The sequence below is a fragment of the Capricornis sumatraensis genome, chromosome 6, assembly GCF_032405125.1.
Source record: "Capricornis sumatraensis isolate serow.1 chromosome 6, serow.2, whole genome shotgun sequence".
In the NCBI taxonomy this organism is placed as follows: Eukaryota; Metazoa; Chordata; class Mammalia; order Artiodactyla; family Bovidae; genus Capricornis; species Capricornis sumatraensis.
The window spans coordinates 95,581,261-95,595,775 of NC_091074.1; the positions used below are offsets into that span (position 1 = coordinate 95,581,261).

Consider the following 14,515-nt stretch of genomic DNA (forward strand, 5'->3'; position numbering starts at 1 on the left):
CAGATTGAGGCACCTGGAAATCCTTGCTTATCTTGACCTGATGTTTTGGTTCCATGGAAGAGATTAAAGCCTATTTGGAGTGGGAGCACAGAAGACCACGGTGCTTTGGATTGATAGCACATGTCCATAAACTGAAACAGTTCTGAAATGATGAGTTTGTTCACTGTACAGTAATGTTCTACAAAATTGAGATATCTCATCTTTTGCTGTATTGAGAAAAGTGCTGCTTAAAGCCACCTTTTCTCACCCATTAGATGAGCGGAACTAAGTGTGACAGTTCCAGGCACTGGTGATAATGTAGAGCAGTGCACTGCTGGTGATCGTGTATGGAGGTGGAAATACTTTGGAAACACAGTTTGGTATTAACTTTTAAAGATCTTTGCACTTCGCATGACCCAGCAACTACATTTCTGAGGGAAATGACTTAAAGCAGTGATTCCCCCAGACTGCGGCTGGGATCTCCTCTAGCCATTCCGGAGATACAGATTGTTTTAAAGGAATCTAGCTGATAATACAACTTATATGCAGTTTTTTCTTGGAACTTTTCAGTCTGATCTGTTGTTTAACTTTACCATCTTCTCTTTCATAGTTGCCCCCCCACCTCCTTTTTTTTTTTTGCTTCCTTGCTTCAGGGAGGGAGAAAGCTATGAATTGCCATAAAATAACTGTTTACAGTACCCACGTTGAGAATTTCAACTAGGATCCTTATTTTGGCAGTGTCCAATTCTTTGTTTTCAGCATGATTTAAAGACAGTGTAGTTTTTATGGAATTGTTAAATGCTCCTTGATTACTATGTGATTTTTCAAGAGCTGACTCTAAAGGAGTTGAAAAAATTGGGAGACATTGCTGAAATATTCTAGCAATAAATGATTTCATTTATACATATATGAAATAATAAAAGGAGGGCAGGTAGTCTCATCTGTCTGATTGAGATAACATTTTCCAAGAAAGTTTACTTTTAGTACCTAGTTGTCAGATGTGCATTTTTGCTTCAATCAACTGAATGCTAATTATACTTGTAATCAAAAGTCAATCCAGAGGAAAACTTGTAGTGTTTCATGGTTACAAGGAATTTAATAAAAGTCAATTCTATTTGTATATATGTTTTGTTGCATAGAAATGTGACAGAGTGATCAAAAGAAGATTTTTAAGAATAAAAGCTGATGATACCAGCAAAAAAATCACAGAAAAGTGTTATAGGAATATAACACTTCATAAAATTGTTCATAAAGTAAATGATGTGGTATTTCTGTTGTTAAGCAAGGATTTGTGTGTTGTTTTAGACATGAATGATTTTGAGAATCAGTCACTGTGGTATGTAGATTCTGCTGGGTACATTGATAATGATGATTGTATTTTAAGGTGCCAGTGTTTATAGTGTACTGCAATCTGTGCAACTTTTTTTTTAAAAAACTATACGTATATTCATTTTCATTTGTTGATTTTTGGCTGCACTAGGTCTTTGGTGCTGTGCACAAGTTTTCTCTAGTTGTGGAGAGCACGGACTGCTTTCCAGCTGGAGTGTGTGTGCTTCTCACCGCGGTGCCGGCTTCTCTTGTGGAGCAGGGGCTGTAGCGTGTGTGGGCTTCAGTAGTTGCAGTTTGCAGGCTCTAGTTGTGGTACACAGGCTTAGGGCCTTTACCTAGCATCTATTTAAACTTAAATTAGGAAAAATTTTAGTTGTCAGTATAAAAATGTTCAAGGGAGTATACTGTGTTTCAAAATTCTGTGCAGCAGTAATGGAAACAAAAAAAGTTAAAGACCACTGAATATTACCATATTAAATAATAGATCTCAAGGGGGATTGTAACACTTAGTGGGGAGCATACTGGAATTTGGGCAGGCATTTTTGCTTGTCATGATGATTGAGGGGCTTTAGTGTCATTTGATTACTGGCAGCCAGGGAAGCTAGATATCCTGCAGTATACAACAAACAACATTATAGTTGCTTCCCATAAGTTTTTGAAAGTCTTACTGGCCTAGTCCATGGCAAATATAAATAAGTAGAAATTTACTACATAATACTCCTAAAGCATATTCAAAAGAAGGAATTTATTTTTTTAAAAAAGCCCAAGAATTTTAAGAGAGGACCATTTTAGTGGATAATATTTAAATGAAATAGATACTCCCTCAGAATTGTTTAATAAAGTATTAACTCTGTGCATTGTCTTCTTGGGGTATTACATTTCTAATTACTGCATGTTTAGTTGAAAAGAGTTTGCAGTACAGGAGCAATATAAGTAATTAAAATATATAACTTAGAACCAAATATTAAATTATCAGGAACTTACAAACTACAGAGATCTCACTGAATTTTATTACACTTTGTCAGTAAGAACAGTGCGATGATACTATTTAATATTGTGGCGTGGGTCACGTCTTCTACTCCAGCTTCACATTTCCTGATTGCTTTACTCCTGAATGTTTATTACTTTTTATGTAGGTTATTTATTATACTTATATTTACTGTCTTTTTGTCCCTTTTACTTAGAGACATACTGTAAGAGGAGAGATTGGAACAGCCCTTTTGAGGAGTCTGGCTTATTTAAAAAAAGAGAAAATTGGTGGTAGCTGGATCAGGTAATGGTGTATGGGGGTCAGGAATTTTTTTTTTTTTTTTCATTTGTCTTTTGGGGAAGGAAATTAGGATTTATTGGTAGTCGTGAGTAAGGAGGGAAGAATACAGGCCTTCATGAGTCCAGGTTCTGCCATTTGTCCTGTGGGCCACAATTAGAAATGTATTAGGTTGGTGCGAAAGTAATTGCAATTTTGCATTGTTGAACTTTGCCGTTTTATGTTGAAATACATTCTTAAATAAATGTGGTTATGTTGTACATCATTTTAATATTCATTTCTAGCTTTATTTTTTTTGCTAGTGACTTATTACTTGATGTTTATGATTTTAGACTGTAGAAATAATGATAAGACAAAAAACAAATCCAAGCAGTTTTTAAATTTGAGTTCAAAATGGATCATACAGCAGCGGAGACAAATCACAACATCAACAGTGCCTTTGGCCCTGAAAAAGTTGGCTTAAAACCTAACATTCAGAAAACTAACATCATGGCATCTGGTCCCATCACTTCATGGCAAATAGGTAGGGAAACAATGGAAACAGTGAGAGACTTTAATTTTGGGGACTCCAAAATCACTGCAATTGGTGATTGCAGCCATGAAATTAGAAGATGCTTACTCCTTGGAAGAAAAGCTATGACCAACCTAGACAGCATATTAAAAAGCAGAGACATTATTTTGCTAACAAAGGTCCATCTAGTCAAAGCTATGGTTTTTCCAGTAGTTATGTATGGGTATGAGAGTTGGACTATAAAGAAAGCTGAGTTGATGCTTTTGAACTGTGGTGTTGAAGAAGACCCTTGAGAGTCTCTTGGACTTGACAGAGATCCAACGAGTCCATCCTAAAGGAGATCAGTCCTGAATATTCATTGGAAGGACTGATGCTGAAGCTGAAACTCCAGTACTTTGGCCACCAGATGTGAAGAACTGACTCATTTGAAAAGACCCTAATGCTGGGAAAGTTTGAAGTCAGGAGGAGAAGGGGACGATAGAGGGTGAGATGGTTGGATAGCATCGTCGACTCAATGGACATGAGTTTGAGCAAGCTCCAAGTGTTGGTGATGGAAAGGGAAGCCTGGCGTGCTGCAGTCTGTGAGGTCGCAAAGAGTTGGACACGACTGAGCGACTGAATGGAACTGAGTCCCCAAGTCGTGCTTGACTCTTTTGCAGTGGTCCCAGCCTCATTTATTGAAATGTTCTAGCAGTGCCATCTTTGTCATAAGTCAAGCAGGTCTTTTCTGGACTTGCTGTTCTGTTCCTTTGTTCTGTTTCTCTATCTATCTTTGAGTAAACATCACATTTTGTTATTTACTATAGCTTTATAATAATTTTATTTTAAGCTTATTTATTGGGCTTTTGCATATCTACTTTGTCAACTTGTAAGAAGCTTTAGGGTTTTGATTGGTACCATATTGAATCTGTTAATTTGGAGAGAATTTACATCTTTTAGAATGGAGTCTTCTAACACATGATGAACACAATATATTCCTCCATTTATTTTATTATCGTTGCGCCACTAGGTCATGTCTGACTCTTTTGCGACCCCATGGACTGAAGCCCACCAGGTCCCTCTGTCCATGGGATTTCCCAGGCAAGAATACTGGAGTGGGTTTACATTTCCTTCTTCAGGGAATCTTCCTGACCCAGGGATCAAACCTGGGTCTCTTTATTGGCAAGTGGATTCTTTGCCACTTAGCCACCAGAGAAGCCCCTCCATTTATTTAGGACTTATATAATTTAGACTTTGTAAGTTTTGTTTTAACCGGTTATTTATTTTGGTTATGTGAGGTCTTGTGCCATGCACTTCTCTTTAGTTGTGGCGTGTGGACTCCAAGGTGTATATGTGCTCTGTAGTTTACAGTGCACATCTCTAGTTGAGGTGCCTAGCCCTTAGCTGTCCCACAGCATGTGGGCTCCTAGGTCCCCAGCCTGGGATTGAACCCACGTCCCCAGCATTGGAAGGTGGATTCTTAACCAGGGGACGATCAGGGAAGTCTTCTTGTATATTTTTGTGTCAAGATTTTATGCATCTTTTATTATATTTATTCCTTGGCTCTTTGATTTTTGAATGTTAATGTAGATGATATAAAAATTTTTTTTTTCTAGTATATAGAAAGACAGTTGCTTTCTGTATATTGAACCTGTATCCAGCTTATTTTTATGATTTATAATTTCTTTTGAGTAGTCTTCATTTATAATTAACTCATCTGCTAATAAGGACAGTTTTATTTTTTTTCTTCTGATCTTTGTAATTAAAATTTTGCTTATTACAGAGACTAATACCCCTATTTACATTTGTAGAAATGATTAAGAATACATTGCCTCATTCTTGATAATTGGGAGGAAGTTTTTGACTATTAAAGGTGATGTTGCTTATAGGTATTTTGTATTTACTCTTTAACAAATGAAAAAAGATTCTTTTGTTCTTAGTTTGCTATGAATTCTCAATAATGAGTGTGTTGATTACAGAGGACAACAAAAGCATAATAAAAGAGAAATATTGATAAACTGGATTTCATTAAAATTGAAAACTCAAGAATTATTGAAAGATAAGCCACAGATAGGAGAAAATAAAAGATAAGCCACAGATAGGAGAAAATATTTCCAAATGACTTTTCTGAAAAAGGACTTTTATTTAAGATATAACTCTTACAACCGATTAAGAATCAAATAAATTGCACAGCAAAAGATTTGAATAGACATTTCAATCAACTGTGTGAATGGCTATTAAGCGTCTTGAAAAGGTACTAATAACCTCATTGTTGTTGTTCAGTTCCTAAGTACTGTTCGTCTTGTGACCCCATGGAGTGCAGCACACCAGGCTTCCCAGTTGTTCACTATTGCCCAGAGTTTGCTCAAGCTCATGTCCATTGAGATGGTGATGACATTCAACCATCTCATCCTCTGTCTTTCCCTTTTCCTCCTGCCCTCAGTCTTTCCTAGCATGAGTCTTTTCAAAAAAAAAAAAAAAGTCTTTTCCAGTGAGTCAACTCTTCATATCAGTATTGGAACTTCATCTTCGGCATCAGTCCTTCCAGTGAATACTCAGGGTCGATTTCCTTTTAGGATTAACTGGTTTGATCTCCTTGCTGTTCAGGGGACTCTCAAGAATCTTCCCCAGCACCATAGTTCAAAAGCATAAATTCTTCAGTGCTCAGCCTTTTATGGTCCAGCTCTCACATCCGTACATGACTACTAGAAAAACCAATAGCTTTAACTATATGAACCTTTATAGCAAAGTAATGTCTCTGCTTTTTAATATGCTGTCTAGGTTTGTCATATTTGTCATTAAATAAAAATTAGTCACCCATTTCTGTCCGACTCTTTGGAACCCCATGGGCTTCTCTGTCCATGGAATTCTCCAGATAAGAATACTGGAGTGGGTAGCCTTTCTCTTCTCCAGTGGATCTTCCTGACCCAGGGATTGAACCCTGTCTCCCACATTGCAGGTAGATTCTTTACCATCTGAGCTACCAGGGAAGCCACATTGGTCATTCAGGAAATGCAAGTTTAAAACCATAATAAATACATCATGTCACTAAAATGGCTGTGATGAAAAGGCAGACTAGTGTCCTTGTAGGACAACAGAGACCCTTATGCATTGCTAAGAATGTAAAGTCGTGCAGCCATCATGGAAAGCAGTGGCAGGTTTTTTATTTTTTTTTCCGTCCCTGTTTAAATTAAATAGAAATTTACAATATAGCTCAGCAGTTCCACTCTACCCAAGTGAGTCTTTGGGTGAAGGTGAAAAAGTTCCTCTACACAGACTTGAATGCAGATGTGTTCATGGTAATATTTTTCATAATACCCAAAGAGTAGAAATAGTGCGGATGTCCATCAATGAATGAATGGATAATCAAAATATCTGTCTCTACAATGAATTCTATTTGGTAATAAAAAGACAAAAGATACTGATTCATCTTTATATCATGGATGAACCTGAAAAACACTATGTGGTATGAAAGAAAGAAGTGGAAGACTATATATTGTATGGGTTTTATTTATATGAAATGTCCAGAGAATGCAAAGTTATAGGAAAATACATTAGTTTGGGACTAGAGGTGAGAACAGGGAGTGACTGTATATGAGTATGAGGAATCATTTTTGTGATAATGGAAATATTCTAAAACTAGGTTGTGGTAGTTATCAGTTCAGTTTAGTTCAGTCGCTCAGTGTGTCCGACTCTTTGCGACCCCATGAATCGCAGCATGCCAGGCCTCCCTGTCTATCACCAACTCCTGGAGTTCACTCAAACTCACATCCATTGAGTCCGTGATGCCATCCAGCAATCTCATCCTCGGTCGTCCCCTTCTTCTTCTGCCCCCAATCCCTCCCAGCATCAGAGTCTTTTCCAGTGAGTCAACTCTTCGCATAAGGCGGCCAAAGTACTGGAGTTTCAGCTTTAGCATCATTCCTTCCAAAGAACAACCAGGACTGATCTCTTTTAGAATGGGCTGGTTGAATCTCCCTGCAGTCCAAGGACTCTCAAGAGTCTTCTCCAACACCACAGTTCAAAAGCATCAATTCTTTGGCGCTCAGCCTTCTTCATAGTCCAACTCTCACATCCATACATGACCACTGGAAAAACCATAGCCTTGACTAGACTGGCCTTTGTTGGCAAAGTAGTGTCTCTGCTTTTGAATATGCTCTCTAGGTTGGTCATAACTTTCCTTCCAAGGAGTAAGTGTCTTTTAATTTCATGGCTTCAGTCACCATCTGCAGTGATTTTGGAGCCCAAAAAGATAAAGTCTGACACTATTTCCACTGTTTCCCCGTCTATTTCCCATGAAGTGATGGAACCAGATGCCATGATCTTAGTTTTCTGAATGTTGTTGTACAACTCTCTAAATTTACTAAAAAATACTGAATTGTGTATTTTAAATGACTGAATTTTAAGTAAATTATGACATCAATGAAGGTGTTAAGGAATGAGTGTTGAATTCTGTCAGCTAATTTTCTACTGAAAATTAGTATGATTTTCATCTTTCTTAATTTCTTAAATTAAAAATTCTAATATTAAACCAGTCTTAAATCTTGGCTTGAGTATAAATTGGTCTTAATACATGTATGTTACTAGTAGGTATGATATACTGCTATTTTGTTTATGATTTTGAGACCTTATGAGAAAAATTGGTCTGTCATTGTTTTTCTTATGATGTTCTTGTCAAGTTTTTGTTTTACTGTTTTTCATATAATCATTTAAGACTGATGGTAAATGTTTTTCATTATATTTTTGGAATAATTTACTTTTGTAGCCATATGGGCATGCAGTTTTCTCTGTAGGAAAGTTTTTACATATTCAGTTTTTAAAGTATTTATTTGCATTTTCAGATTTTCTGTTTCTTTGTCAATTTTAATAAGTTGTGTTTTCCTAGGAATTTATTCATTTCATGTCATTTTTCAAATTCATGGAGTCAGAATTGTTAATAGTTTTATTGTCTGTGAAGTCCTTAGTATTACTGTCCTTTTCATGCTCAGTTGAGACTTGTGCCTTCTCTGACTATCTGTGATCCATCTTGCTAAAAGATCTGTTATTTATTTTAGTTTTTTTCAAAAGCTGACTGTTTTGATTTTTCTCTCATACATTTGTTTTCTATTAAAAGTTTTTTTCCTCCAGTGTTTGCTATTTCTTTTCTCCTGGTTTGGGACTTTTTTCCTGTTTTTATTTTTTGATAGGAATATTTGACTGCTTTATCAGTTATTGTGAAAGGTCTATTAGAGTCCACTGTAGTTGTAGGTGTGACAGTTTTTTCATTTTGGTTCTGTGAATTTTTGCTTTATTTTGGGGCTGTCTTTTTATGTATGCCATTTTAGAATTTTTACGTCTTTTGTGATGGATCATGTTTCTTATTATAAAATAACCTTCTCATTGAGCAATATTTCTTGCCTTACTTCTCTTGTCAGAGATGAAGATAACTTTACAAGTTCTCTTGGTTAGTGTTTGCATTTTTTTACACTTTTACTTTAGCCAGTCAGTGCCCTTATATTTTAAGAATATCTCTTATAAGCAGTATAAAATAAGTTTTAAAACTCTACTCTGATGGTCTGCCTGAAGTGAATTCCCTTTAGTGCTTTTTTAGCTTGGGCCTGATGGTGTGTTTGAGGATGTGTCTGTGAGTTGGCCTGTAAAATGTTTTTATTCACCATCATTTTGAAGGATAGGTTTGATTAGATTAGAATTCTAGATTGGCAGTTAGTTTCTTTCCCCACTTTAAAGCCATTCATTTTCTGTCTCACACAGTTGTGTGGATAAAGCTGCATTCCATAATCAGACACGTCTTCTATACTTCTCTGCTGGGTCTAGTGTGCAGGTAAATGGGCTACATATGTTAAGAGGAAACCTTGATTCCCTTTAATTGCTGGCATGGTTTCTAGCAGCTTTGTCTTTTTAACCTGAGAGTGGTTTTCAGGCATGCTGCGTGGTCACAGGGTCAGAATGTTGGTAAGACCCCCAGTCGGAGCTCTTGTTAGTGGGCACCCTCCTGGTGCTCTGGGGTCCAAGGACATGATGGATCCCGTGGTTCAGTTACGAGGGCTTCTTCAGGACGACTTCCTCAGATTCCCTGTCTGTCCCATGGCTTTGGGTCCTCTCCTGTCTATTCCCTTCCCTCATATCATACTACATGTAGCTGCTTATTAGCCAGTATGTGTTACCTAACATGCACTGGGCAGCAGTTTACATTCTGAATTTAAAATTGTATTCTTCATGTTAAATGATAGTGAATCGAACCATTATTTCTTTAACAAATATATCCTACTAGTTTAGAATTCCTTTGGCACTACTAACATTTTTCTTTGATGCTAAATTTTAATTGTTCATGGGAAAAATTAACTATGAAGACATATATCAGACATCCAAAAAGACTACCATATTAGTCTTTATTTAGTTGCTAAGTCATGTCCAACTCTTGTGACTTCATGGACTGTAGCCCGCCAGGCTCCTCTGTCCATGGGATTTTCCAGGCAAGAATACTGGAGTGGGTTGCCATTTCCATCTCCAGGGGATCTTCCGGACCCAGGAATTGAACCCAGGTCTCTTGCATTGCAGATGGATTCTTTACCAACTGAGCTATAAGGGAAGCCCCACCATATTGAGTTCCCACCACTTTACTTAAGCCAGAAGTCACTTCAGTTGTGTCCGACCCTGTGTGACCCCGTAGACGTCAGCCCACTAGGCTCCTCTGTCCCTGGGATTCTCCAGGCAAGAATACTGAAGTGGGTTGGCATTTCCTTCTCCAATGCATGAAAGTGAAAAGTGAAAGGGAAGTCGCTCACTCGTGCCTGACTCTTAGCGACCCCATGGACTGCAGCCTACCAGGCTCCTCTGTCCATGGGATTTTCCAGGCAAGACTCCCATGTGTAAAACAGCCGGCTGGTGAGAAGCTGCCATGTAACACAGGGAGCTTAGCCTGGGGCTCTGTGATAACCGAGAGGGGTAGAATGGGAGAGGTGCGAGGGATGAGGGATGCGGGGGTGGGAGGGAGGCCCCAGAAGGAGGGGATATGGGTTCTAGGATATGGGTTTTATCAGCTGCAGTTCTCAGTTCCACAGGAAGTGTATGGGCTCAGAATGTCTCAGCTTCTGCTGCTACTTGTTTGTTGCACTAGTCCTGATCAGCTCATAATTGGCTTGTACGAGTGTAGGTAGCTGAGTAGGTACCTTCTATGCTGTAATTTTACTTTGTTTTTTATTTGTCTGTTTATTTAAATGAGGACCTACCTTTTTTCAGAGGGTTTAATTTTACTAAAAAGAATGTCTTTGTTGAACCACAAAGGAACGATCCCTTGAAAATGAAGGGAAAGTTGCTCAGTCGTGTCTGACTCTTTGTGACCCCATGGACTCTATAGTCCATGGAATTCTCCAGGCCAGAATACTGGAGTGGGTAGCCTATCCCTCTCCAGTGGATCTTCCCGACCCAGGAATCGAACCGGGGTCTCCTGCATTGCAGGTGGATTCTTTGCCAACTGAGCTATGAGAGAAGCCCCAAATGATCCCTTAAGGAAGTAATTATGTTTATTAACTGTTTCAAAGTTACGATTCTATGGTAAACTCATAATTATGAAATTGTTGGTTTGTATATATTTTCTAGTCAGTGATTCTCAGATGTGATCTGCAGTCACCAAGTCAGGCATCCATAAAATAACAGTGATTTTCATAGCAGTAAGGTGTGATTTGCACGTTTCATTGGGTTGGCATTTGCACTGATGGGGCAGAAGCAGTGGTGGATAGAACTGCCAGCATCTTGTCAGGAACCAAGAAAGTGTCATCAATCTGTAGTCATTTTTGTTGACATGAATGGATTTATTTGTATTCAGTGGATAAATAATTAAAAATTTTAATTGGGTTCATTTTCTAATAGAATACTATGGATAGATACATGTATAATCTTAACAGTACCTCTTCTTCTAAGAGTATGAAGGGGTCCTGACATGAGAGTTTGAGAAGCATTCCTTTCAGTACTTGGTAGATATATAGACAAAGCAAGTATTTTGTTCAGTCTGATGCTGATGAAGAAATGCTTAGAGAATATGATTCCTTTGATAGATAAATCCAGTCTGTCTTCAAGTTTTATGTGAATCTTATGTAATGTTCAATCATTGCTTTAAAATTTTAACTAGGTTATATTCGTAAATAAAATACTTTGCAGGTGCTGATCTTAAGGAAAGAGCCAAAATGAGTTCCAGTGAAGTTGGTCCTTTTGTCTCCAAAATAAGAGCAATGATTAATGAAATTGGTAAGTACAATTAAATTGTCCTTTTAACATGGTTAAAGTGACCTTAAATATTGGATTTTAAAAGTTGCACACTGTTTTTAAGTATTATGAAGTGAAAGTCGCTCAGTCTTGTCCGACTATTTGTCACCCCATGGACTGTATAGTTCATGGAATTCTCTAGGCCAGAATACTGGAGTGGGTAGCCTTTCCCTTCTCCAGGGGATCTTCCCATCTTTATGTATAAGCTTTGGCTAAAATATTTACATAATTAGATAATCATGGTGTATAGCTGGTTGTAAAACAGAATGTATGTTAATGTTTAATTTGAAAAATTGTGAAAAATATTTTGTTATTAAACCTGCCTCATATTTATGATGATGTTACTTATGGAGATAATTATTAGAAAACAAAGAATAATTTGGCATAAGCGTTTGACATAAGTATATTTCTTAAATAATTGCATTCACAGACATGTAGATTTGGATTTATTTTTTGCATAAGTGGGATTATACTGTTTCTTTAGAATTACAGTCTTCTTTGTAAGGTTTACATTTTAGTACATATAAATTTGCTTTTATTTTTAATACCTTTTAATACATCACTGCATAGTAATCCATGGTCTTACCCAGAATTTTAAATTATTTCTTCATTAATGAACATTGGATGTTTTTGTTGTTTTGGCTGTTTTGTTTTCATGTTGTTTTAAACTGCTTTTGTTTTTTATAATAAAATAGTGATTCCTTTGTACAGATTCTTTTAGAACATTGGTATATATAAGATAGATTTCTAAATATGGTATTGCAGTTCTAAGTATCATGTGTTCATTTTACATTTTAATAAATGCTACCAGATTATATTGCAAAAAGATTACAATAATTTATATTCCATCAATTATATGACAGTACCTGTTTCTTCATGTTCTTGCAACATTTAATGTTGTTACCTTTTTAGTTTGCCAAAGTTAAAGAAAAAATAGATCTTAACATTTTAATTTGCACTTTCCCAGATGCTAGTGTAATGTTATATCTTTTCAAATTAAACTTGCCTTTCCGCTTCTGTAGATTGCCTTTTCACATTCTTCATCTCCTTTCCTATAGTATCATTTAATAACTATTTACTTAAAAGTCAGTTTTGTATTGATCTTTTGTTGTTAAATGTATTACAGGTATTGTCTCTTAATATCCCACCCTAATTTAATTCCAGGAGCTTGATATATCTAGAGGGTAGTAAGTTCTCATTGTTTTTTTTTTTTAAACTGAAGATTTATTTGCTATTCCTCACACCTCAATTCTTCCAAATGAATTTAGGATTGTTAATTTTAAAGGGAAGAGGAAAAATAGTTTCATGAGCCTGTGATTGGAATTTCTGTAAATATTGTTTGTAAAGAATTAGCGTTTTTATGATACAGAGTCTTTCCATTCATCATGTGCATGTCTCTCATTTTATGGGGGGATCATTCATGTTTTAATGTTCTTTAAGAAAGTTTTCTTCGCATTGGCTTCAGTCTTGTATCTTTTTTCCCCTCTCAGATTTATCCTTATTTTATAGCACTTTTTCCTTTGAATGGAATCTTTTCCTGATAATTCTGTTGAAGTCTGGTTATTGTTGTAGGTCTGTAGGAAATTTGTTGAATTTTATGTGCTTGTTTTGTATCATGCTAGCTTATTACTTGTATTAGTTATTGTTATTTTTCAATTTTCTTGTGTTTTCCAGAAAGCAAAAAAGTTCCTTATATATAAATAATGCTGTTTTTATCTTCTCCTTTTCCAACATTTTAATCTTAACATTTTTCATATATTTTCCCATTGGCTAAGGCTTTTGGCGCAATATTCAGTTTTTGAAGTGATCATCTTCATCCCTTTATTTGAGTATGAGGAATGCATTTAATATTTTGCCAGTAGTTATCAAGTTCAGGGAGTTTTCTTATATTTCAGCTTGTTTTGGAGTTTATTACTCTTCTTGTCAAGAATAAGGGTTAAAATTTGTCAGCTGCCTTTTTGGTATGTGTCAAGATGGTATCTATTAGAATTTGTCTCAGCTTTGATTATACTAAATTGTATTACTAGCATTACTGATGCTACACTGGCCTTGTGTTACCAGAATAAATACTGCCTGGTCATTGTGGTTAGTGGTTATGGTGGTTTTTAATATATACCACTGGATTTAATTTTATATGTTTTGATATAAGCATAAATGAGATGGGATCTTCTAATTATGTGTTTTGTGTTAAAGTGAGAAGTTTTTCATCTTTTTCTGTGCTATCCAGGGAAATCTTCTGTTACTTGAAAGAGTAGTAGAATTTGACCATGTGACATCTTTGGGGTTTTGTTATTGTTGTTTACCTTTTGTTTTTAGAGCTAAGTTTTAAAATATATATGTTTTGATTTCTAAAATAGTTCTTTTGTCTTCCTACCTTTTGTTTATCCCTTGTCAGTTTTATTAGAGGCTCTCCTCTGCTTCTCTTTCCACACGACTACATGGTCAGATAGATGTCTTCTGAGGCAGAGCATGGATTTGTTTTCCATTGTGGTCAGGGAACTTGATCTTGGAAATAAAAGTTTATGCTGTCCGTAACTGTATATATATGCTAGGATGAATTGTTAAGACTGGTTCAGTTGTAAACATTACCTTGATGTTTCTTCTCAGCCTCTTTCTATTTTATTGAATCTGAAATTGGAATTTTCTGGGACTTCTTAAATGAAGAACTATTCCTTTTTTAGTAGTGGTATTTTCTTTTCAGTGGTTATAGTGGTAGCATTTCTGTTCTGGATCCTGATCCAGTATACTTGTTTCCCTTCCATGGGTTCCCTAACTTGGGAGAGATACTTTTCACTATGATATTACAATGGGCATAAATCTTTTAAGATGTCTATTTTTGGGGACTTACTGAGATTTTGAGGGGCAAGTAAAAACTGTCTTGATCAAATCTCTTTGTTTAAACCATGGGCTAGCAAACTTTTTCTTAAAAGGACTGACAGATATTTTAGGTTTTGTGGGGCTGTTATGGTCCATGTTGCAGCAACTCAATTTTTTTTTCTTTTAAAGACTATTTTTTCAGGAGCAGTTTTAGGTTCATGTCAAAATGGAGGGTGGGTAAAGAGATTTCTCATATATCTTCAGCCCTCAGTATGCATAACCTTTTCCCCATTATTAATATTTCACACCAGAGTGGCACATTGGTTATAACTGATGAACCAACATTGATATATCATAATTATCCAAGTCCA

At 36.3% G+C, this 14,515-nt stretch overlaps 1 protein-coding gene across 2 annotated transcripts in view; it reads left to right on the plus strand.

Moving 5' to 3' along the window:
• The window catches only part of AUH (AU RNA binding methylglutaconyl-CoA hydratase), a 183,228-nt gene that overhangs the window by 43,517 nt on the left and 125,196 nt on the right, over positions 1–14,515 (plus strand). The window contains exon 4 of one of the 2 annotated variants that reach the window (XM_068974231.1): positions 11,223–11,309. The exons of the other annotated variant lie outside the window; for it this stretch is intronic. Coding sequence (XP_068830332.1) covers positions 11,223–11,309 — 87 coding nt within the window. The remainder of the gene's footprint in view (positions 1–11,222; positions 11,310–14,515) is intronic. 2 annotated transcript variants of the gene reach the window in all.